The sequence below is a fragment of the Polyodon spathula genome, chromosome 6, assembly GCF_017654505.1.
Source record: "Polyodon spathula isolate WHYD16114869_AA chromosome 6, ASM1765450v1, whole genome shotgun sequence".
Classification (NCBI taxonomy): Eukaryota; Metazoa; Chordata; class Actinopteri; order Acipenseriformes; family Polyodontidae; genus Polyodon; species Polyodon spathula.
In genome coordinates this window covers 14,292,727-14,315,516 of record NC_054539.1, presented here as the reverse complement: position 1 = coordinate 14,315,516, position 22,790 = coordinate 14,292,727, and the positions used below count along the sequence as shown (strand labels likewise).

Below are 22,790 nucleotides of genomic sequence, written 5' to 3'. Positions count from 1 at the left end.
CTGTCTGCACACCAGTATTAAACATTGCATGTTCTTGGTTCCACACAACCTAGAGGTAAAGCTATTGTATAGGGAAGAGGAGCAGTTCAGAACTGCATTGCCTTGCTGTTTTTTTTTTTTTTTTTTTTTTTTAAAATATATCTATACTAGCCCTAAGAAGATGCACCAAGTAAAAGGTACTCTATAGGTGTTTTGTTTGTTGTTTTCCTCCAATAGCACTATTGTACATCAAATCTGCCAGTGTTTTAATGAGAATTCCATCCAAAATGTATTGTCTTCTGTCTGTACAGGGTGTTTAACTTCTGTCATCTTTTCTATCTGATCACAAATAGGGCATGTATAAACTATACATATATAAATACCAATTTTTGTATCAAGTTTTGTAGTTTATGGCAAAAAAAATATATATATATCTGGTTGTGGTAGGCTAAAGTGCAGTTCATGTAAAGGAATGTTCTGTGGTTGATTTAAATGTGAGAATGCATTTCAAATTGTTTGTTTTTGTTTTTAAACTTGTGATATGACCTGCCTTGAACATTGCAATTCCCCCCCTCCCCCCTTATGGCAAAGCAATGGGAATGTTAGTAGTGGAACTTGATTGGTCTTCTGTTGCATTTTAAAGTTTATTTCCTGTAATTTATTTTTCAATACATAATTAAATCAAACTACTCTATAGTAAGCCAATGTGTTATGTCTTATTTCCTTGCAAAGACTAATGGGTAAAGGTTCCACAACTTTTGCCAAACAGTTGCTGCTGGTCTTGGATAAATTTGCTTGTCACTGGTATGGCAGCTGTATATCTCTGACCATGATATACAGGCATTGGTACCATAATCTTAGCCTATATCCTCCAGCTGTAGGGGTTGTAAATGGGTAACACTAATGGCAATATGAAGGGTGTAATTCTATACCCTTAAGTTACTAGAATATAGCATTTGTATCATTGCATTTTCTATGTTGGCAGAAATAAAAAAAATCTGTTCTAGCTGTGTGGTAAACATCAGATAACCCGATTACTTTGAAAGATCAGACAGACATCTCAAACAGTGCTTGTTTTCTTCCATCACAGCAGGCAACATCACGAAAAGGTCAACACTAAAATAAACCATTATTAAATCAACTCAAATGCTTTATTTACAAAAAGGGTACTGGTTTAATGAATAAAGAGGGGAACACAAAAGCCATTAGGAGTTTGTAAAGGGGCATCCCACATGAAAACTAACAAAAATGTAATTTACTAAATGTATATATAAAAAATCCACTCCTCTTCAAGTCTTCTTTACTTCCTTCAGATCAAATCAGCCACTATGGAAAAAAGTAAATGTTGTTTGAAATGTTTGTATTAACATCCTATCTGCAGTTAGGAAGGAAAGTATGATTTTAAAAAGGGCAACCACCCAGTACCAAGGTATGAGGTTTTTAAAACATGTATTGTTTTCACTTAAGGTGCAAGCCCTATGATACCCTAAATGTTTAAAAAGGACCTAGTTTGATTCTTAATTTTCAAAAAAAAAAAAACCACTACAAAAAATACATAACTTCCCTAAATTACAAATCATTTACACCAATAAATGAAAAGTTAACAAAATTACCATTCATGGGCATTTCATCAATCTGTGTAGAGTAGTACTGTTCAATATCTCGAAGGATGCGGATGTCATCATTTTTGACAAAGTTGATGGCAACACCTTTACGACCGTAACGACCTGATCGCCCAATTCTGCAAAACAGAAATGAGACAGGTTTGCAGGACAGAGAACAGCAAGGCACCAGGCAAGTCCACAGCTACTTAAGCTGGCTGGATAAACCTGTTTTTATTGCTGAAGTATGGGTAGAAAAAATGTTTAATCCACAACAGTTGAAACAATCATGACAGAAGACCTGAACATACCTGTGGATGTACAATTCTCTGTTGTTTGGCAGGTCATAGTTGATGATCAGCGACACTTGAGGAACATCCAATCCCCTGGCCCAAACATCTGTCGAAATGAGGACTCGGCTACAAAAAAAAAGAATACAAGCTTGTTAAAAAAAAAAAAAAAAAGCTTGTCAAAACAATATGCACTGCATACAATGAAATACATGCAATGAAAATATATATAAACATTTTCCATCAAGGTCATGTATTTCAGTGTGTGCAATGCATATTTTAACTTTTTTTTTTTTAATTGAAGTCTAGTTAAGGTTCCAAAATACATTGTGGAAGTCCACTGCAGCTTATTCACATGTTTATTTAGAATGAATATCCAAGCATAGCTCTTTGAGAGATCCCAGTTAAGTTCTGGGGTTCAACACAACACACAGAAAATAATGTGGTACTTTATTTCATAATGGCATTTCCTTGCCTTACAATTCTCATACAATGGTTAAGGAACTAAAATATGTCAAGTTTAAAGAGCAGTGGTAAAGACACATATAAAAACTTGCCTTGCTCCAGATCTGAACTCTTTCATGATGGACTCTCGCTCTTTCTGAGGCATATCTCCGTGCATTGAAGACACAGTGAAGTTGGCTTCTCTCATTTTCTCAGTCAGCCAGTCCACCTATAATGAAGTACCATAGACGTATGAGAATTAGTTGAGGTAATGTTTATATATAAAAATCAAATATGGGAGTTTAGCCTGCGCCTGCAAGCTGACAAATGCAAAACCTAAATGCAGACTTTGTTTGATGGCATACAATTTCTTGCTAAAAGCATCAAGTCTCTATCAGGGCTTGAGTATTCAATAACTGTAGCAAGCAATATTATTCTTTTGAATAATCCAACATGAACCATCTTGAGTTCAGAAGATTAATAATTGGTCATACAATTTGGTTTATTACAAACCTATTCACCACAAACATGTTTTTGGCAAGATGCACCAAAATCCTCCATCACATCTTCATTAACAGCTTTTTCAGCACTACGAAATAGTTCTTCTGCGACTCCATTTACATTATCATGGCAATATGAACACAGGAGGAGTCAGCCTACCTTTCTTTTGGTGTTACAGAAGATGACAGCCTGTGTGATGGTCAGAGTGTCATATAGATCACATAGTGTGTCAAACTTCCATTCCTCTCTTTCTACAGCAACGAAAAACTGCTTGATGCCTTCCAGCGTCAACTCGTCACTGGAATGACAAAGTTAAGGCTGTATATCTCATTTCAATTGAGCACAACTCAAAACATTTAAGTTCTACAACTGGTTTATTACCCCCCCCCCCCACCAAAAAAACAATTCTGTACAAATATGTTATAGCAACAGTGACTTACCGTTTGACCAAGATTCGGATTGGATCAGTCATAAATTTGTTAGTCATCTCCAAGATTTCGTGTGGTAACGTAGCGCTGATCAGACAAACTTGCGTGGCAGGAGGCAAGTATCTGTATACATCATAGATCTGTTCCTTAAAACCTGAACAGGCATAATAAAGAGATTTACTACTTCAACTGTTTCACAGTTAGCCACCAAAGAGAAAAAACTTTAACCAATAAAAACAAAACAGATTTAAGATATTAGTTTCTACATCAAGTGTAAGAAAATGTTTGAGTTCAAATCAGATGTGTAAAACATACCAACACTATCTAAAGTGTTTCCAATACATGTACATTGAGGTACTAGCTTTTATTTCAAAACCATACTTAAGTCAAATATTTTTCTGGTTTATATTCCTACAGTAGGAAAAAACATACCTTTATTTAACATCTCATCAGCTTCATCAAGAACCAGCATTTTGATAGCACGGGTTCTCAAGCTTCTCCTGCGAATCATGTCTGAACAGAGACACATTAAGAATCCATCATTCAAGAGAGAGCCATACTGCAGATCTACTACTAACTGGTGAAACTTGGCAAGAATTTGTTTTTGGCATTATTCTAAAGTATATTTTCATGACACAGATAAAACTTTGTATTTACACTCATGGCAGGGGATTATGTTAAAAATATACTCATTACAAAATGTCTTACCAAAAACACGTCCTGGGGTGCCTGCAACAACATGCTGCCCATAATCAAGTTTCCTGATGTCTTCTCCAACATTTGTCCCCCCAATACATGCATGACACTGCACATTCATGTAGTCACCAAGAGCCAAGAGCACCTGGTAAAGATTTGAAAACAAGTACAATTACAACCCACAATACTGATCAGCAACTGTTCAAATAGAGAAACAACGGCACTAAGGACATACCTTCTGTATTTGTCCTGCCAACTCTCTGGTTGGTGCCAGGATCAATGCCTGGGTTTCGCGGACCTAGACGGTCAAAGAAAGAAAATAAAACACACACATTTTTTGAATAACTTAAATTGGAGAACTGTGTTCAACTTAATACATTGGCTTACATTGGAAATAAACTTTGAAAGCTAGTTCTCCCACTAGAAAGACGTTTGCATGCGTGAATCATATTTAATGCAATAGATGTAAAGCAGTTAGTTAACGGCACAATCATATTACCTGAATGTCCAAGCACTGCAGCACGGAGACACAGAAAGTTGCTGTTTTACCAGTACCAGACTGAGACCTGGAATGAACGAAAATACAAGTTAAATATTTGAGCCACAAAATCTAGGGACAATTACTAGCATGCTATGTATACTGTTTATAATATGCTGCCTTAAAGAGAACATGTAAATTACACATCAGTCACTTACTGTGCAATCACATCTCTGCCTTTAATTATCTGTTTAATTGCTCTCTGTTGAATTGCAGACGGCTTCTCAAAACCTGGAATAAAAAAAATGTAATATTATTGAAATACATAATTCAGGGAAATTCAGTTAGATCTCTTTAAGTTCAGCAGCCTGGATCAAAGGGCAAAGACCCATCTTCTCAGGCCTAATTGCTCACACTGAGAATTGTCTGTGCCCATTAACCCACCATTCATCCGATTAAATCAGATGTGCAGTGAATCACTGATAACACTCACACCCTTTGAGAAAGGATTAGATGTGGTGTTGGAAACAACTGGTGTTAAGGACTTCGTAACTATCCTACAAGCATCAAACTAACAATGCAGCTTAAACTGGCCTTCAAAACACCGGCAGTGGCATCAGCCTCATGGAGTCTTGCTTGATGTAACAACAAAACCACCAAAATCATGTGATCCTGTATATGTTTGAGTTAAACTGTTAGAACTTGTTTTTAGGTGGGTGGCTCATTGAGTTAATCTAACTAAAACAACATTTTATACCAAAACACTTACAGAAAACTATGAAGAAAAAAGTTAAATAAGGCGAAGCGTCTGTTAAATGACTAATCTAGACTGCTACTACTTTTATAACATTTAGGTACAATTGGAATTTCAAGAAATTTTCCTCCTTTAGAGTAGATGGATTTGATTCTGAATTTGATCTGCCGGAAGTTACGTTATTCAGCAAGTGTGTATTAGTTCGGGCTTGAACTTTTCGTTTTTTATTTTACAAATGTCTAAATGTGAATTAGTAGTAAAGCTGTATATGCATCTTATAAAAAGAGAAAACTACTAATTAAAGACTGTTTAAAATATTGATCTTTGCTACAAAATCAAGGAGATCTTGAATGACAGACTTGCTATCAGTGTACACTCTATACTTGGTCTTATGCTAAAAAAAAAAAAAAAACTGTCAGAACAAACCTGTTAAACGAATGAAAATAAAAGCACAACAACAAAACTAGGCGACTGAAAGCATGAAATGTAATTGGGACCAGCGATGAGCAATTAACGTATCTGTTTGAAAAGAATTAACGAAACAGAAATCAGGCTCAGTCAAGATAAAGGTAAAAACAAATGACATTGTTTTGCAATTACAGCTTTTTCCGAGTAATTAGACAAGAATCGGCTCAAAATAAGTTTAAAAAAGGTACGTCATGTGATCAAAAATAAAACCGAAAACTTCAAGCCCCAATATTAGTGTGAGTGCATTTAATGTTATTTGCTCATTAAAATCAACCGGGACGCGGTGGTAAGTTTCAGATTCATAGAACTATTTTACACACTAATGCAATAAAATAAGTTCGAGTAATACAATTTAACTAAAGTGCACCTTTCAGAAATCTAGTCTGGGTAAGAAATGGCTCCTAATATCTGGTTCATGTTAAAGGAGTTGTTTTGGTTACGAAGAGACAAATAGAAATCAGTGAACCCCAACTGTATGTCTACATAACTTGTGAATTGTTCATAATGTGTTCTGCTTTAGTTAAGTTTAGTTAGCCTCGGTTGTCTTAAACAATATCCACGATCTTGACTCGACTCAATTCCCCGACAAAACGTTGTTTGAAGCAGTTACAGTATAAAGCACACACGTAGTGACCTTGATTTAAATAGTCAGACATTTTTTTTGTAGTTTCTAATGACTTTGCTATTTAGTTTAACATCGAAAACCAGAGTCCCGCGCATCAACAAAACAGAGGCCCAGCTACCAGTCAGGATCCCCGGACTCACCGTAAGCGTAAATCCCACGAAGTAGGTCCTCCCGCAGGCCCATTGTGTCGAAGGTAGGTGTTACATCGACCTCCTCGCTGGTCTCGAACTCTATTTTGGTCATGTCTTCGTCCTTCATGAGACGCTTCCTAACGGGAACTGGAGCTACTTCCATATTTTCTGTTTTGAAAGATTCTGCAGAGAAAATAAGCTGAAATAGGCGATGGAAAGGCACTCGATGTCGATTAAACAGGCCTCACAGCTACCAAAACGTGAGACGCGTGTCCAGTGACGCTATAAACAGGGCCGAACAGATGCAGTGAGGTTGGGGTGAATCTAATTCCACTACAACTCCCCCGTCAGGTGACAAGGGTAGGACCGCCCTGATTTCCTCGCTTTAGTGCGGTATCCTGGTCGTCCATCCGACAGTGGAGGCTGTTTGTCTGAACAGTTCATCTTTTTTGAGTTTGTATTGCAACCTTTGGGTATGACTGTATAGATATTGTTGGAAGTATCAGAGCCAGTTTTAAGAGCACTTTTCGAATACAAATCCCTGTTGAAAATACAGACCGTTGGGGTTCCTAGGATCCAATGGATACGTCTTTCATTAAAAGTATGATACACTTATTTGTTCAATGTGTCTATACTATGCACACACATTCAATTTGCGGTACTTTTTTTTTTTTTTTGACAGTGGAAGTTATGTCATACCTTACATGCTATAAAAGCAACATAAACAGTAGTTACAGCAATACTGCACAGCTATGCATTTCATAAACATACAAATATAGAACCTTATTTGTGCAGAATATTTGTTACAGAAGAATACTGCAATACCCACTAATTTAACAGCAGTACCACCAGCAATAAATACCGTATTTTAAAAAGTTACTTTGTTCAAATAATAATAATAATAATAATAATAATAATAATAATAATAATAATAATAATAACATATCTATTGCAATATATAACAGTACTGTTACTGTAGTATATTTAAGATAGGGCATTTACTATACACGTGGTTTAAAAAAAATATTATTATTATTTTATTATAATATATTTGTGTAAATGCATAGGTTTTTGATGAGTGCATTTGTATATTATGTGTTTTATATGATGATAGACATTATACAGTACTGTAAAAATAAAATACAGTAAAACCAATAAAAACTACACTGTGTGCCCGCCGCTCCACCAGAGGCTGCCATCTGTTGTGCATTTCGTTGCATTCTCTCGAGTCCAAAAATACCAATTTCTTACGTGAATTCTGCCAGGATTGAAAGACAGACAGCCTCGTTTTCAGCAGCCTGCTGTACACAGTCAATTGACCAAAGCAAGGTATACCAGCAGAGGCATATTAACAGAACAACACTGGAAAACATGCAAGAGGTTCGCTAACTTTACAGAGCAGAGAAGAACGAGAAACAAAACAAAACGTCAAGATACCTGGGCGAGAGCGTATCTGAATTGGAGCGAAAATGAAGTAATCAGACGCTGCCTGAGTGTACGTGAGTGAATTGAATGTGCAGGAGGAAAAACTGTGCGGTGAGATGATAAGCATTAAGTATAGGTACTATTAGTGTCAGAAAAATGACATTTCCATATACTATTTTAAACTTGCATTTTAAATCCGTGTAATGCACGCATGTTGAATGCAGTGCCAGTTTCGCTGAAAACTAAAGTTAATTCAAACTTGTCTTTGTTAATTCTTATTCTTGTCCACGCTGAAGCTCCGTTCCCATGGTGAAGCGTACTATAGACCCGCGCTTGTAAATGTGTGCTAGGATATAAGGATATTTATCCGTGTTATTGTAGCGCGCCTGGCAAACCAATTCAACATGTTATATACCTATGCGTACATGTTAACGTAATACAATTTTTGCAACAGTATATATAAATATTACGTTTAGAATATTTACACTGTATTTCAGCGTTTGGTTTTTATCATAAAGTATACATTCCATGATTGCTCTGTACATTTCTGTGCTGAAGTTAATCCATCTGAGGCATTGACCCGTCGCTGAATACCCAAGCTGATACTCACGCGTACGCTTCTAAATGTGACTGTCACCAATTAATGTAATTAAGTAAATCTTGTAATGTTGCCTCAACATATGTTATGTATTTTATATCCAGCTATTCACCATATTTCAACGCTAAATTAAATAATAATTTGACGTTGCATCACATACTGTACTGTACATCAAATGAATGAGTTTAGTGCGTACTCTTTTTTTTCGGTTTGTTACTGTATATCCATATTGTTCTGTATTCCCCCTTGGACCCTATTGAAATCGTGCACTGTGATTTGAGCTGATTATTACAACACCACCCTATACACAGTTTGTTTGTTCTTAAATCTTTTTAAATTGCATATTTTAGTCAGTTTGTGATGTTCAATAGATAGTCTATTGCATGCATGCATGAAGATTATTGGCATTGCAACTTTGAGTATTTAATGTATGGACTTCGAGATGGTCCATGTGATTCACCACAGCTGGCTTGAACCTATTCTTTTCATTTGGAATGTACCGGATTACCCTACTGTGATTCATTTCCCATCATATTATCCAATAATACAATATGTTCTTGCAATGAATGGGTGCAGGGTTCACCTTACCACACCATTGATACAAATTCTATTCTGCTTTAGTTTTTTTTTTTTTTTGTGGAACAGTCTAGTTTTCGTATACTAGGCTGCTGTGGGATCCCTGAATCAAACACTTCTCCTTCTGTTGTGTAGCTTGAACAATCTTGCCCTGTAATGTCTCTTGTCCCTAAACTTGAACGTAACCTCATTGAGCCTTGGTGCTCACCCGCATTCTTTGTTGATTCAGTGTGGTTCGGCAACTGTGAGCACAAATGGCTCCCACCTGTTTTGTCCACCTTGATGCACAGTGCTACTTCCAACGTCAGTCAGATTCGATAGTTGCATCGTGTCACAGCTGTACTACCACCTGTAGCTCATTAAATGCAGTATGCCACAAAATAACACTCCAACAGTTCATATGTGTAAAACCTGAGGCATCTAAGGTGATGGTGGTAGAACATGCTTTTTGTTATATCTTCCTCAGCAAATTATTGTATTTTCTAGGCCAGAGAGCAGTGCCAGGCATGCTGCTCAGTTTATCAAACCTACAAGTCAGGACATGATTTTGTTTATTTAGCTGGCGTGCAATTATTTGCACGACTTGCTCTTGAAGGAACATTGAAATGTGCACAGTGCTTTTGCAAATGTTGACAACAGGGATCAATTACCATTTGTTGATTTCTGTAAATAGTGCCAAGTGTATAACACTGTTGGTACACATTTCACAACCAAAGTTGAATTGAACAGCAGTATACAATTGCATGTCCTGAAAATTTGGACAAATATGTTTAGACGTTTATGAATGTTTCTCTTTAAGCCAACAATGCACTTGGGGACTACATGTTATCGGGATGCTGTTTGGTGTTATAATGAAAATATGTACTTTCTTTTATCACTTGTGACCCAGTGTGGTTTTAACTGTCATTGTGTTATGGAAACAAACTTAAAAGGTTTTTACTATACATGGGGAGGTGGGGGTGAGGGAGTATATTAGTTACAGTTATAGTATATTAGTTATGTAACTGCTCCATACCATCAGTTGTAAATGTATCTGTTAGCATAGACAAGGTGTAGCATGGGTGTAAAACAAATTGTAAAACTTTATTCTATATTCTTCCGAAAAAAAAATCTACATTGACATAGTATGACTGGGTATCTGAAGTTTGGAAATTAACCCATATTTCCTTAGAGCGACTTTTTAGCTTGAAAGTCAAATATTGACTTCATTTTTTATATAAGAACATACGACAGTTTACAAATGAGAGGAGGCTTTGTCCTATAAATGCTCACCCAGTTCCTAGTAGCTTGTTCACCTCCAGAGTTTAAATCAGGTCTTAGAATCCCAATGATTCTGCATCAACAACATGACTGTAACCTTTCTCTACGTTCACCACTCTGTTTATAGATGTGTCTCATTCCCCTGTTCCAAGTCTTCATTTTCCAACTGTGTCCTCTGGTCCTGGCAAGGGTTAACTTTTGTCAACTTCTATGTTCTAGACTAAATAGATTCAGTCTCCTCTATCTTCATAGATAAGCTATGGGATTACTTGGTGCTCTTCGCTTGGCTCGCTCCAAGGTCACTATTCAAGGCTGCACCATTAACTACAAATAATGGGCTGTTGAAAGTAAAGCATCAATATGTAGGTTTTTCTGGGGAAAAACAAACACATAAAAACTAAAACAAAAGTGTTTTTTAGTGTTTTCTGGTTTAGATCAATGATAGAGGGCTATCTTGGGTTTGTTTCTAAATAGTTGAAAAGGACCTGGTTCATAATATTGACTAGTTCAGTGAATTTGACTAAAGCATTGTTGTTAGAACTTTGCTCTGCTTGACACTCTCATTTGCACAGGCGTGTCCTTACACTTGACACTGTATTTCCATAAAGGAGTGAAGTCAGTTAAAGCCACTCTGTGAGGGTGTGGTTGGTGTAGCTGACCTTTTCTGTTCCTTCTCTGTAGGGAGGCGACAGCATGCAGTGGGATGGATGAGGCGGAACAGAACCGATATGTGTCTCAGCTCAAGGGCGTGTTTGACAGCTGTGACACCACCGGCACTGGGTACCTGGACCAGGGTGAGCTGACAGAACTGTGTCACAAGCTCCACCTTGAGGCTCATTTACCTGTGCTGCTGAAGACGCTGCTTGGGACCGACCACTATGCCAGGGTATGTGTGTTTCTGATTGATGCAGTTTGCAATCCGGAGATATGTACAACATGTGTTTTTCGGGGCAATCTGCCATTTTTGTTATCTCTGGTAAATTAGTGTACATGGAGAATGAACAAGAGCCTCTAAAGGGAGCCCCTGTATGGCAGTATTTTGGGGGCTGTCATGTACTAGTCACAGCAATCAAATTCCAATATGTAACCCAGAACAGCTTTAAATTAAGTCATTGTTCATTTCATGTGGTAGAAAAATGTCATTGCAGCCCTTAAGCACAAGTTTTCTATTGTATCTACAGTAGAACCTGGGGCCCAATGGATATGTAAAAGTATTATATCTCAGTGGGAGTCATTTTACTATTTTGCAGTTGCTTTATTAAAGCCTGGGCATCATAAATTAACAATGTCGGGTACATCAGTTTGTCTAAAACGCCAAAGTATGGTTCTGCACGTGTACTATACATTTTATTGCAAAACAAAGCACTGTAATACATATATTTCTCATTCTATGCTAAAGTAATTTGGCAATTTATTTAAAATTTTTTTTTTTTTTTTTGTACAGTAAGAAGTGCCTGTTAACCCAAGGCCAGAAATGTAATTAAAAACAAAACAAAACAAAACAAAAAAACGTGCACAAAAACACACACTGGTTTTGGAGGTCAGCAATAAAATCTGTGAACAGTATAATTTGAATCCCTCGTTTTCTTATTCTGTTTTACGTGAATTTTGTGACAGCGAGCATCTGAAAGTTGCATTCCCAAATGCACCGTCTTTTCGGGTCTGCAGCAATACCCCTTTCGTCTTTCCTAGTGCATGGTTTTTAAATGCAACTAAATCTATTCTGACTTCTAAGAGCTGCATTTACTATTTCAGACCCTCAATAAAATGTGCATTGATCAGTTTCAGTCTGCACCATTCACTTGGTGCCATGCCAGAGGTCTGTCGGTTAATAGAGGGTGTTGTATCTTGCAGGATCGGTTTTCTTCGCCTTTCTTGTTCAACCTGTAGAAGGTGTTAGCTGAATTATAATGGATATTGGGAAATTATCTAATCAACAGTCATTTGTTCATTGTAGATATACTTTTGATAGTGTTACCTGGCCTCCATTACCTTGGTACAGTCAGCAGCACTCGCATAACCAGCCCTATAAAATGTTGACTTCAGTGACGGTTAAACGCGTTTGACACATATCTGATTTTGCCCCGTTCCAACCCTATGTATTTTTCAGGGAATACATGGCTGAAAAGTTTGTGCTGTAAAATAAGTAGGCTTCCATTTAGATGTACTGTAGTTGGTTTTGTTGGTATACTAGTATATTTTCAACTGAAGTATTTTAATTCAGAACGATATGATTCTGAAAATATCACTTTCCAAAAGAGATGACTCTGGACACGTTAACTTGTAATACAGTACATACTTTTAAATCCGGTACTTATTGTAGCAGTATGTAAAATTTCCCATTTAAAACCCAACAGCAAAATTAAATCAAAATGTTACCCATGCACAGAACTGCATAAATGGCAATGCAATTTAGCAAAAGATAAAAAAAAAAAAAAAAAAAGTTTCCAGAATTAAAACAGTATCCAGAGTCATTATTCACAATTGCAAAATATAGTGCTCGATAAAGCCCTAATGTCACAGTTCACTTGCAAATGAAAATGCACAAAAGCAACTAAAGATCGCAGATAAAAAAAACTGTTTTACATTAGGTTAGCTGGTCTTGTTTGCTTTGTTGTTGCTGTATTTTCGTCCAGTGAAATGGAGGAAGCAGTGTGTAATTGCGCAATAAAGACAGACTGATTTGTGCATGCAAGAATAAAAAACAAAAAACAACCGCGGGCTGTGACGGATAATCAAATAAAATTTCACATTGAAGAAATGGGCTTTGTATTACAAAACTGGTGACGGAATCGGAAATCTATATATATATAATACATATATTATATACATATATATATATGTATATATATATATATATATATATATATAGTATATATATATATACGTTTTGCATATTGCATTGTGAATCATATTATTTTCTGCAGTACTATGTTTATGAATGCATAAACTATTAATGCCCATTAATGTCCTCTAGGTAAACTTTGAAGAATTTAAAGAAGGCTTTGTAGCAGTGCTGTCAAACTTCCTGGAACTCAGCACATCAGAAGAGGAGAGCATCTACCTGGAGCCAGGTGAGGACAGGCAGCATCTTAGTTGTTACAGTTATACTTGTATAACATTGTAATTTTTTAGTAAATATCAAATGTAATTTTACAGGTGTAAAACACGCTTCTCAGTAAAATAACATAAATACTCAATGTTCAACAGCAGTTTTATGAATGTACCTTATTGCTAGGCAAATCATCTTAATACCAGAAATATGTCTGTCACAGTTGAATGCGAATATAGACATTTAAACCAGTCTGTGAAGTTCAGACCCTTCGCTAATCCCCTACGTATTTTATGCATTCATCTGGATTACACAAATAATGGTTATTTTATACAATGTAAAAAAAAAAAAAAATCTGGGTGGTCCGTGGAAATGCTGTACTGCTTACTTTAAAAATATTAACATTTTTGGAATGATTTAAGTTCTTGGAATTTGTGTGATCAGTTTCCTTTTTGGAGGTCTCTGCTGCTAAGAGCACACACCCTGTTAAAAATATATAGAGTGTTGAGTAATCCAGTAATATGAATCTGCTTTAAAAAGTTGCATCGGCATAGATTACAATAACATACATTTATTTAGTATCTTTCATGACAAGATTCTTGTGGCTCTTTACATAATGTTTAAAACAAACAAGCCAAGGTGTGGGCAGGTACATACATCGTGACAAACCTACTTGGTTTTTATAAGACAGCTTTTTAAAGCAGTTCTATTTATTGTGAGACTTTCAGTATGACAGAAGGGCTGTTAAAATAACTAACTGCATCGGTTACAGACAGTCTTCTCCTTTCTTAAAAATAAAAATTTGATTTTCCTAGCAATCCCAGAAGAGGTTAAGCCCAAATATGTCAAGGGAACCAAGCGGTACGGCCGTAGGTCTCTGCTTGAACCCCCCGACTCGAAGGTGGAGATCACAGCAGATTCGGAGGAGCTGCTTCCCTACAAACCCACCCAGACTGAGCTGTTACTGCCAGGCAGCAGGAGAGCTCAGCTGAGGCGCTGCACATCGTTGGAGAGTGTGGAGGTACGCATGATTCACCACCTAACTATTCTCAGGTTTTTTGGTTTGCTGTGTTTCGCTGCAGTTGAGACCACTGTGGGGGACTGCAGCTTCAGAATATTTTTGCTCTGTTCTAAAATATTAGCAATGCTTCAGGCTCAGTTACAGTACAAAAAAATAAATGACATCATTATTTTGGGAAAACAATGGAAATATGTCAACAAATGCTTGCAGACAGAAGCATAAGGTATTCTGCAAAACTATCGAAACCAAATTAATTAAATTAACCTGTATCCTCCGAGCACTAAATTAAAAAATATTTGAATCTAGACTCGCGATCCCTGGATCAATAGTTAACCGTGCGTGCGAAGAACATGATTTACTGACTTTTCATTCCAGGACCTGGATAGATTTCCACTCTGTAAAACAAACAAAAAAAAGTAACAAAGTGGAATCTAAGTAAAGGTTCTAAAGAACAGAATGCACTTGGTGACTTGAAATCGGATACGTCTGTTGTTATCAAGTCAGCTGACAAGGGAGGGGGCATTGTCATTCTGGATATCTATTCAGGGTATTATTAATTACAATTCCCAGAATGCTATATATAGTATCCAAGGTCTCTGTGGTCTTTTCTATTTAGGGGAAGCCTCAAGATAATTAAGAATTTGAATTTGTGAGCATAAGAGCGCAATAAGACACAGAGATCAAACTAATCCTGTATCTGACCATTTCATCCAGTGCAGACATAATATTACTGCCTGTTTTATTTTGGCATTGAACGAGTTGGTGTGAATAAAAGACGTGGAGATGTTAACAATTTCTGTAAATCTTGAGAAACATATTGGATTCATTTTTTGGACACCTTAACACCAAAGGGCCTTAATCTGGAAAAGGATTACAATGTGTTTATTTAATTGTTTTTTCTTCTTGTTGTAATAGGTCACATTCTAGTGTACTCTGTAGGTTTTCTAAACGAATTGAAGAATGATGTGGTGACTGTCCTGTTTGACTTATGGTGTTGGTTTGTTATTGCCTATTGGTATAGCCTAAATGTAAACTGGCACTTTGTACTAACCTTTTTGTCACTGAGTTAAGTCTATTATACAGGTGACTTGAACTTTGCAAATTATCTTGCAATGCTGAATGTTAATTTCACAGTGTTTTTTTTTTTTAAAACTGGTGTGATTTTTGTGTGTGTTTGGTTTTTTTTGTATATTGTCACTGTGATCGAAGTTATTTGTTTCTGATGAAGGTCGCAATGTCAAGATGTTTTTATTTTGAATGCAAATAGAATACAGTATTTGTTTTAATTCAGTGAGCGAGGGTTGCGCTGTTCTTATTTCTTTCACTCAGTAATAAGTGAAACAAACGTGTGTGGTGTGTGTGTGTGTGTGTGTGTGTGTGTATATATATAGATATATAGTATATATATATATATATATTATATATATATATATATATATTTTAAAGGACCTAAAAGTTCCTGGGATCTGCAAAAATTTGCAAAAAAACAGGAGAAAAAGGAGGAGAAGGAGAAGGCCATTTTTACCTTACTTTGGCGACTTATTTCTCTTACTCTGACAGGTGTTGACGTTTTACCCTGAAAACACAAACTATCCGTGCTGTATAGAGAGTCTCTGGCAGTCCTCGCTGATAACTTTGATCGAGGAACTACCGTTCCTCTCAATTCACAGCTAGAGGTACTCATTCATAACAATAGAGAAAACTATGGCAGGGAGACTGAAGCAGTATAAACAGACAACTGTCACATTCATTATAATGAGGGAAAGGCAGGATTTGTTCTGTAAAAATGACAAGTTACTTTCACGAAATGTTTTTGTTTGAAAGATTACCACAGTGGAGGAGGACAATCATTTTACCAATGAAAATTATGGTTGGTCCCCAAACTGATGTGTGGTAAAGGTGAAAACAATAGATGTGAAACAATGGAATCATCACCACTTTAAAAGAGACAATGGAGTGACTATTGTTGGTTATTGGATTGGATGTAATGCGATTGTGCACCAAGGCAGGAATACCAACTAAACAGACTTGTATCTAAAAAAATAAAAAATAAATAAATAAAAAAAAGGTTTGAACTGATTTAACTTTAAAGTTTTTTTTAAAAACCAGACTGAATTCTATTATGAATCCTAATTACAGACCCACCCTGTTTGGTAGAAGTTTTATAGTTAATGAACGTAGTCTTTCCTGGGTTCTTTGATTATAGACTGAACTTTACAAATTGGTTTTATACCACATAAGGTCAGAGCTTTACTGTTCCTCCACTAGTGCCTTTTTTTATTACAACCAAGTTAGCTGATAAATCCCTGTATTCACATAATAATATGCTTTGTCTTCCAGAGTCTCAAATCAAATGAAGGGACTGTCACCGGTAAAGAGCTACCGAACGAGACGTTCGAAGCACAAGGTAAAACCCATTACAGTATTTTCAGATTTTCAGAACAAGCAATAAACCTTTAGCATGTTGGTGTACTACAGCCCCATCATGCCTAAGAGTAGCCTATAGATGAAGGGTAATGTGTGTGTGTATATGTGTGTATATATATATATATATATATATATATATATATATATATATATATATAATATATATATATATATATATATATATATGCGCTGTGTGCTTTAGGCCATGTGAGAACATGGAACCCTGACTTGCTTGACAGTCCAAGGCAGACCTATAGTCCCCGAGAGGACACCGCTGATGTCACAGACAGCCAGTTGCAGGCCATCTGGGCGGAGCTGGGTGTGGGAGACAGTGGCTACCTCAACAGGCAGGAGCTCTCTGTGGTCTGTGACCACATCGGCCTCACTGACCTGCATGCTGAGGTGAGGGCTTTAATAAATCAACTGCATATGAAGGAGTAATGCAATGCATTTGTAATGGAAAAAGTTTCAGGATGTTTTTTTTTTTCTAAAAGATGCATGCTGTTAATGTTTTATTATGCCAAAATGAACTATAGCTGTGTGACTTATTTGTTTTGCACACACAGTGATTTATCAAACACTCTGAAGTGAGCTTCACATAGTTACCCTAACGGTTAGTAGTGCTTTGAAATTTGTATCTTTAGAAAAAAATGGAAATATTTTGAGTGGTGTCCTCCCCATGACTCAAGTGGTTGTTTGAAGTCTACTGTAGAGATGAAGGGCTTGCCGAGGTTTGTTTTGATGAAGTACAGTCTTTGTTACACCTTTTTATGTTTTATGCAATTCTGACTAGTCACAGTTCTGATCACTTGAGTTTAAATTATGTAAGCATATAGTCAATTTGAAACTACAAACAAATAATGTAAGAATTACACCTGTCTATCTATGGGCACTAAACGTGATCTCAGAGTTTTGCCCCTGCAATGAGACTTAAAGAGATCTGTTATTGTTCTCAGGAGCTAGACGCCCTCTTCAGGCAGCTGGATAAAAACCGTGATGGCAGAGTGAGCCTCTTTGAGTTCCAACGAGGGCTGTTCCAACACTCCCCTCTGTCTGCACCTGCCTCCTCCACCCCCTGCAAACCCAAAGTCTTGCGTGCTCTCCATCAGGTCAAGTCAACGAGTGCTGGAGTGTGTTAGTCATTCTACAAACAACATTTCTCTAAACTATTTATGACCCCAAAACTGTTCTTTCAGAAACCAATACTGTATTGTAAACTAATTTTTTTCAGTGACAAGTGTCAAGTTCAGTGACACAAGTGAGTCCATTGAGCACTGATGATGTTCTAGAGACAGTTAAGTTTGTCATAGTATTAGCAGTGCACTGGCTTGCTGTTATGTTCTCTTCAGTTCATTTTCGCATAATAAAACATTAACAGCATGCATCTTTTAGAAAAAAAAAAAAGTCCTGAAACTTTTTCCATTACAAATGCATTACATTACTCCTTCATATGCAATTGGTTTGTTAAAGCCCTCACATCAGCATGCAGGTCAGTGAGGCCGATGTGGTCACAGACCACAGAGAGCTCCTGCCTGTTGAGATAGCCACTGTCTCCCACACCCAGCTCCGCCCAGATGGCCTGCAACTGGCTGTCTGTAATATCAGCGGTGTCCACTCAGGGACTGTAGGTCTGCCTTGGACTGTCAAGCACGTCAGGGTTCCATGTTCTCACATGGCCTAAAGCACACAGCACTCAGTTGTAATAGGATTACAGCAATTTAATATATATGTGTATATATATAATTCAGGTACCTTACCCTTCATCTAAAGGCTACTCTTTGGCATGATGGGGCTGTAGTACTCCAACATGCTAAAGGTTATTGCTTGTTCTGAAACAGTAGTTAAAAAAAAGTTATATTAAGAAAATACTGTACTGGTTTACCTTGTGCTTTGAATGTCTCATTCTGTGGCTCTTTGAGGCTGTGAAAGGTGAAGCATATTAGCATCTGAATTCAGTCCCTTTTAAAGGGACCACAATTAAATTACTGGTCTTCCAGGAAACAATTCACTTCCTGAGGGTGAGTTATATTTTTTTGGTTGCTAAAGGGTAGTGGCTGATTCTTGTGGACAGATACAGTAGACATGCGAATCCTACAAGCTTGTGTTGAGTGAGTTTGGGTTGACTCGGTCAAGGCATCTTATTTTTATGTATTATTTGGTTATTTAGCAGACATGTTTATCCAAGGCAACTTACAGAGACTAGGGTGTGTAAACTTTGCAGGTTAAGTGAATTGCTCAGGGTCACACAGAGTCAGCAAGCTGGGATTTGAACTGGGGACCTCCTGGTTACAAGCCCTTTTTTTTAACCACTGGACCACACAGCCTCCTGTGTTTGTAGATGGGCACTCCCTGCTGTCAATCCAGGCAGGCAAAGGGGAGGGAAGCTTCACTGTCGGTTGCTGCAGTTCCATCTTGCCCAACAGTTTTTGCTCTCAAATAGAGGTGCTTACAAAGTGGGTGATTCTTGGCATATATTGGTAATAAATGCTACTCCACTACAGCAAAAAAGGTGGGGGGCGGGGTTCATATGGAAACATAATTTCTGCAAAAACATTTGAAAGCAGGTTAAAATCCATTTTCTCCCCTGTAGGTATTGGACGTGCTCATTGTAAATGTGGGAATGAAAACTTGTATTTAACACAAACGAAAGAATCATCTGCTGTCGTCACTGGGCATTCAGTTAAATCGAACTGTATTTACAAAAGATTTATTTTTTTCATATCCTCATTTGCACACGCATGTCCCCTTCATTGTAGAGAGAATTCAAGAAATGAAGCAGTACTATCCGGGTGCTGAGGGAAGTGTTGTCTATTGCCAAACTGTAACACAGTGCACTGATGGTGTTTCCTTGTTTTTTCTCATAGGCTTTTGAGGAAAGCCCTCACAGAACAGCCACACCGTCTCTCCTCTGCACAATAGCAGGGCCCCGTCTGCTCTCCTGTATTAACGATGGCACAGGGTATGTGGATCCAGAGCAGGTCATCAGCATCTGGCGAGAGGAGGGGATCTCTAACAGCAAAGAGATTCTGCAGGTGAACCCTAAATAACAAAACCACATTGTTAGGACTTCTGCTTGAGCTGCATGATTACTGATAACTGCAGGGGTCTATAAATTACAGGTGCACAAGGTTACAAAAGAGAGAATGTGGCCCATTGTGCAGATATTCATTTAAGATTAATAGTGGCATCAGCTGTCAAATGAGGATTTTAAAATAAAATGTATAACACTGCGTTCTAGAACCTCCGACACAACTTTCTCACTTCTGATCAGCTGAAAGACGGATGTAATTTAAATATAATTGAAATGGGGGGGGGGGGGTATCTTCCTACCCAAAGTTTTTATTCATCATCAGTTTAACACTGTGATAACATACACTTGACTGATATTTCTGTTTTATCTTGTGTTAGACTCTGGAGTTCCGCCTTGGTGAGAAACTGAACCTTTCTGAGCTGACACTTGCCCTGGACAATGAGCTTCTGGTGTCCAGAAATGCACTCCACCAAGCCGCTTTGGTCTGCTATAAAAATGAAATACAATTTCTGCAGTAAGAATCGCCTTCAAGAAATATTTCTTTCTGTTTCTATCATCTATTCTCTAAGATTTTTTTTTTATTGTTATTTTCTTTTTATACAATTTACAATTGGTAATGGGGAACAACAGTTTATGCAACTTTAATACATCATTTCTTCCCACTGTTTTATGAACGTTTATACAGTAAACTGCACATGTGTTTTTCAGGGGGCAAGTAGAACAGAGCTGCAAGGAGAGAGACAAGGTGAAGGCAGACCTGGAGAAGGCAGAGAAGAGGAACTTGCAGCTGGCCAGGGAGGTGGACGATCGCCATGTTGCCATGGAGCACCTGAACGAGAGCAAAGTCAGGTAAGAACTGGAAAGGGATCTGGACCTGAACCAGGATATGTAGCTTTCGCTGCACCTTTTCAGCACTAACCCATAGGGTTACATGTTAATTCTTGCACTGCTATCCTTATAGTGGTATTTTCAGTCTGAACTACAGTTAAGGGGCCTTGAGTTACGCGATTGAGGTAATCGGGCAAATTGGAAATGTGAATGACACGCTGTTCATTGTTTTTCCTCAATTGTAGGAACCTTGAACAGGAGTACAAGGAGAAGCTGTCAACCCTGAGAAGTGAAATGGACAAGGAGCGAGAGCTGGTCATGCAGCAGACGAACAAGCAGAGAGCTGAGCTGGAGGAGGAAATCGATTTGCTGCGAGCCAATGACGCCAGCCTCCGGGAGGAAGTCACCGTGACAACAAAGGTAAGGTCATAGCCACTGCATTTACTATTCATTTTGGAGCACTAAGATTCTGTGTTTCTGTGTTTTGAGTCCCAGGCAGCTCAACTATTGACTTGTGGGGTGATCTTAAAATGGAGCTGAACAGTTGCAATACAGTTGGCCTAGACTGTAGGAATTTCATATACTTTATACCTGTTTTGGATAATAAGTAGATTTGTTTTTAATTTGCACCCCAGTAGCTAAAGGTTATTCTTGTGTAGGTGATGCAGTAATTACATTTACAATTATTAAAGATGTATGTAAATGCTAATGGGGGTAATGGCTAATCTGTCTTAACCAAGGAATGCCCTCTTTTATGCAGGAGAACGGTCGCTTGGAGAAGGAGGTTGACGAGCTGGTGGAAAAGCTGGCAGATTCCCAGAAAACAGTTTCTAAACTACAAAAAGACCTGGACCACATGCTGATGGAAAAGGTACAATTAGAATCAGATTCATTCTATGGTTCTATGTTTGTAGTCAACCACACAATGTGTTTAAATGTTTTATTATTGTTTATAGTTTCTGTGTTGGGATAATGAATAAATAGCCTTAGATGATGCGTGAAGTTTATAATAGAATGTAAAATTACATAATAGTATTACAGTATAGAATACTTTATTCTGGAGCACATTCGCTGATTGATTGATTGTGTTGCATATTTATGGAAACGAGTTTAACCCATAGTCATCCACCGATATAAAAGAAACTTGTATAAAAACAATTACATTTTCTACTCATCTGTGAAATATATATTTTAATCAAAGTACTATATGCTTGAGATTTTACAGGGTAAATTACGTGCATCCCATTCGCAATGCACGGCTAACAGTTTTGTCATCCACTTTGTTCCCCTATATCAAAAATAACACCACATATTCAAAGTGTGTACACAGTTACGTGCTGCCCTGTGTGGGCAGTCAGGGGCCCTCAAGCATATGTTAAGACGACTCTTCACAGCAGCTATTAAACAGTAGCACATGTGCCTTGTTTGGTTTAATTCCCAGTTTGGTAGCCTGGATCCACACCATTCAGAGCTCTTCAATCAGGAGGAGCGGTGTGCAGAGATAATCAAGGAGTTTGAACAGCAATGCAGGGTGAGTCTGTCTTCTGAATTGTAAATCCAAGCACTGAACATCCTTCAGAAGCACAGATTAGCGACCACGGACAATCTTGCTACTCATTTGCACTGCATTTGTAACTTGTCTCGGGTTGAATGGAGGTTGTTTATTTTTTATTTTTTTCGACTGTCTGGAAGGTAGAGTGGAACTTGGTTAGATTGCTGGGAATGAGAAGCCTTTCCATCAAAGGATGTCTCTGTGAACAAGATCCTGAGTAAAGATCCTCTGTGAATTGCATCCTAAATAAATAACCTTTAACTTCTATGTGGAAACCTATTGGTAAGGAATACCCAATGGAAACAATGTGGTTCTTCTTGCGTCCAGTGGGGGCGGAGTGTTGCAGGAGCAGTTGATGTACCAGTTGTGCTTAATGGAAGATGTGTTTGAGAGCTCTACAGAGGCCGCAAAGGTGCTTTTAACTTCTGAGTTTTAAAAAGTCACCAGGATGTGATAACTGACACAGAAAAATGATATACAAACATAAGTGAATCTGAAGAAGAAGAAGAATATATAAGATACATGATTTGATTTTTCCTACCAGTACAACATTTGGCTAGATGGCACTATTGAGATGACCATTTAGAACTCCTTTTAAAGAAATAACATCCTGATAGTTGGATTG

At 37.5% G+C, this 22,790-nt stretch overlaps 2 protein-coding genes across 2 annotated transcripts in view; one reads left to right on the top strand and one right to left on the bottom strand.

The window, feature by feature from the left end:
• Positions 1–1,133: 1,133 nt before the first annotated feature.
• On the bottom strand, positions 1,134–6,693 carry LOC121316880 (eukaryotic initiation factor 4A-III-like). The gene is made up of 12 exons (XM_041252161.1): positions 6,405–6,693; positions 4,636–4,708; positions 4,439–4,505; positions 4,175–4,237; positions 3,952–4,084; positions 3,676–3,756; positions 3,256–3,397; positions 2,975–3,113; positions 2,428–2,543; positions 1,892–1,999; positions 1,593–1,720; positions 1,134–1,305 (listed from the first exon to the last, which is right to left on the bottom strand). The coding sequence occupies exons 1-12, from the start codon at positions 6,556–6,558 to the stop codon at positions 1,289–1,291; spliced, it is 1,221 nt and encodes a 406-aa protein (XP_041108095.1). The 5' UTR covers positions 6,559–6,693; the 3' UTR covers positions 1,134–1,288.
• Positions 6,694–7,673: 980 nt separating this feature from the next.
• The window catches only part of LOC121316879 (ninein-like protein), a 34,520-nt gene continuing 19,403 nt past the window's right edge, over positions 7,674–22,790 (top strand). Inside the window, 13 exon segments of the mRNA XM_041252160.1 lie at positions 7,674–7,890; positions 10,936–11,140; positions 13,232–13,328; positions 14,122–14,327; positions 16,668–16,734; positions 16,957–17,156; positions 17,711–17,863; positions 19,619–19,786; positions 20,163–20,299; positions 20,494–20,634; positions 20,859–21,033; positions 21,374–21,484; positions 22,055–22,144. Of these exon segments, the coding sequence (XP_041108094.1) occupies positions 10,958–11,140; positions 13,232–13,328; positions 14,122–14,327; positions 16,668–16,734; positions 16,957–17,156; positions 17,711–17,863; positions 19,619–19,786; positions 20,163–20,299; positions 20,494–20,634; positions 20,859–21,033; positions 21,374–21,484; positions 22,055–22,144 (1,728 nt within the window). The 5' untranslated portion in view covers positions 7,674–7,890; positions 10,936–10,957.

Excerpts from the sequence above, each read along its gene's own strand:
- LOC121316880 (XM_041252161.1), bottom strand. The coding sequence starts at position 6,558 with ATGGAAGTAGCTCCAGTTCCCGTTAGGAAGCGTCTCATGAAGGACGAA. Across the intron at positions 4,709-6,404 it reads TCGTGGGATTTACGCTTACG|GTTTTGAGAAGCCGTCTGCA; the intron begins GTGAGTCCGGGG and ends TTTTTATTCCAG. Across the intron at positions 2,000-2,427 it reads GAGTTCAGATCTGGAGCAAG|CCGAGTCCTCATTTCGACAG; the intron begins GCAAGTTTTTAT and ends TTTTTTTTGTAG.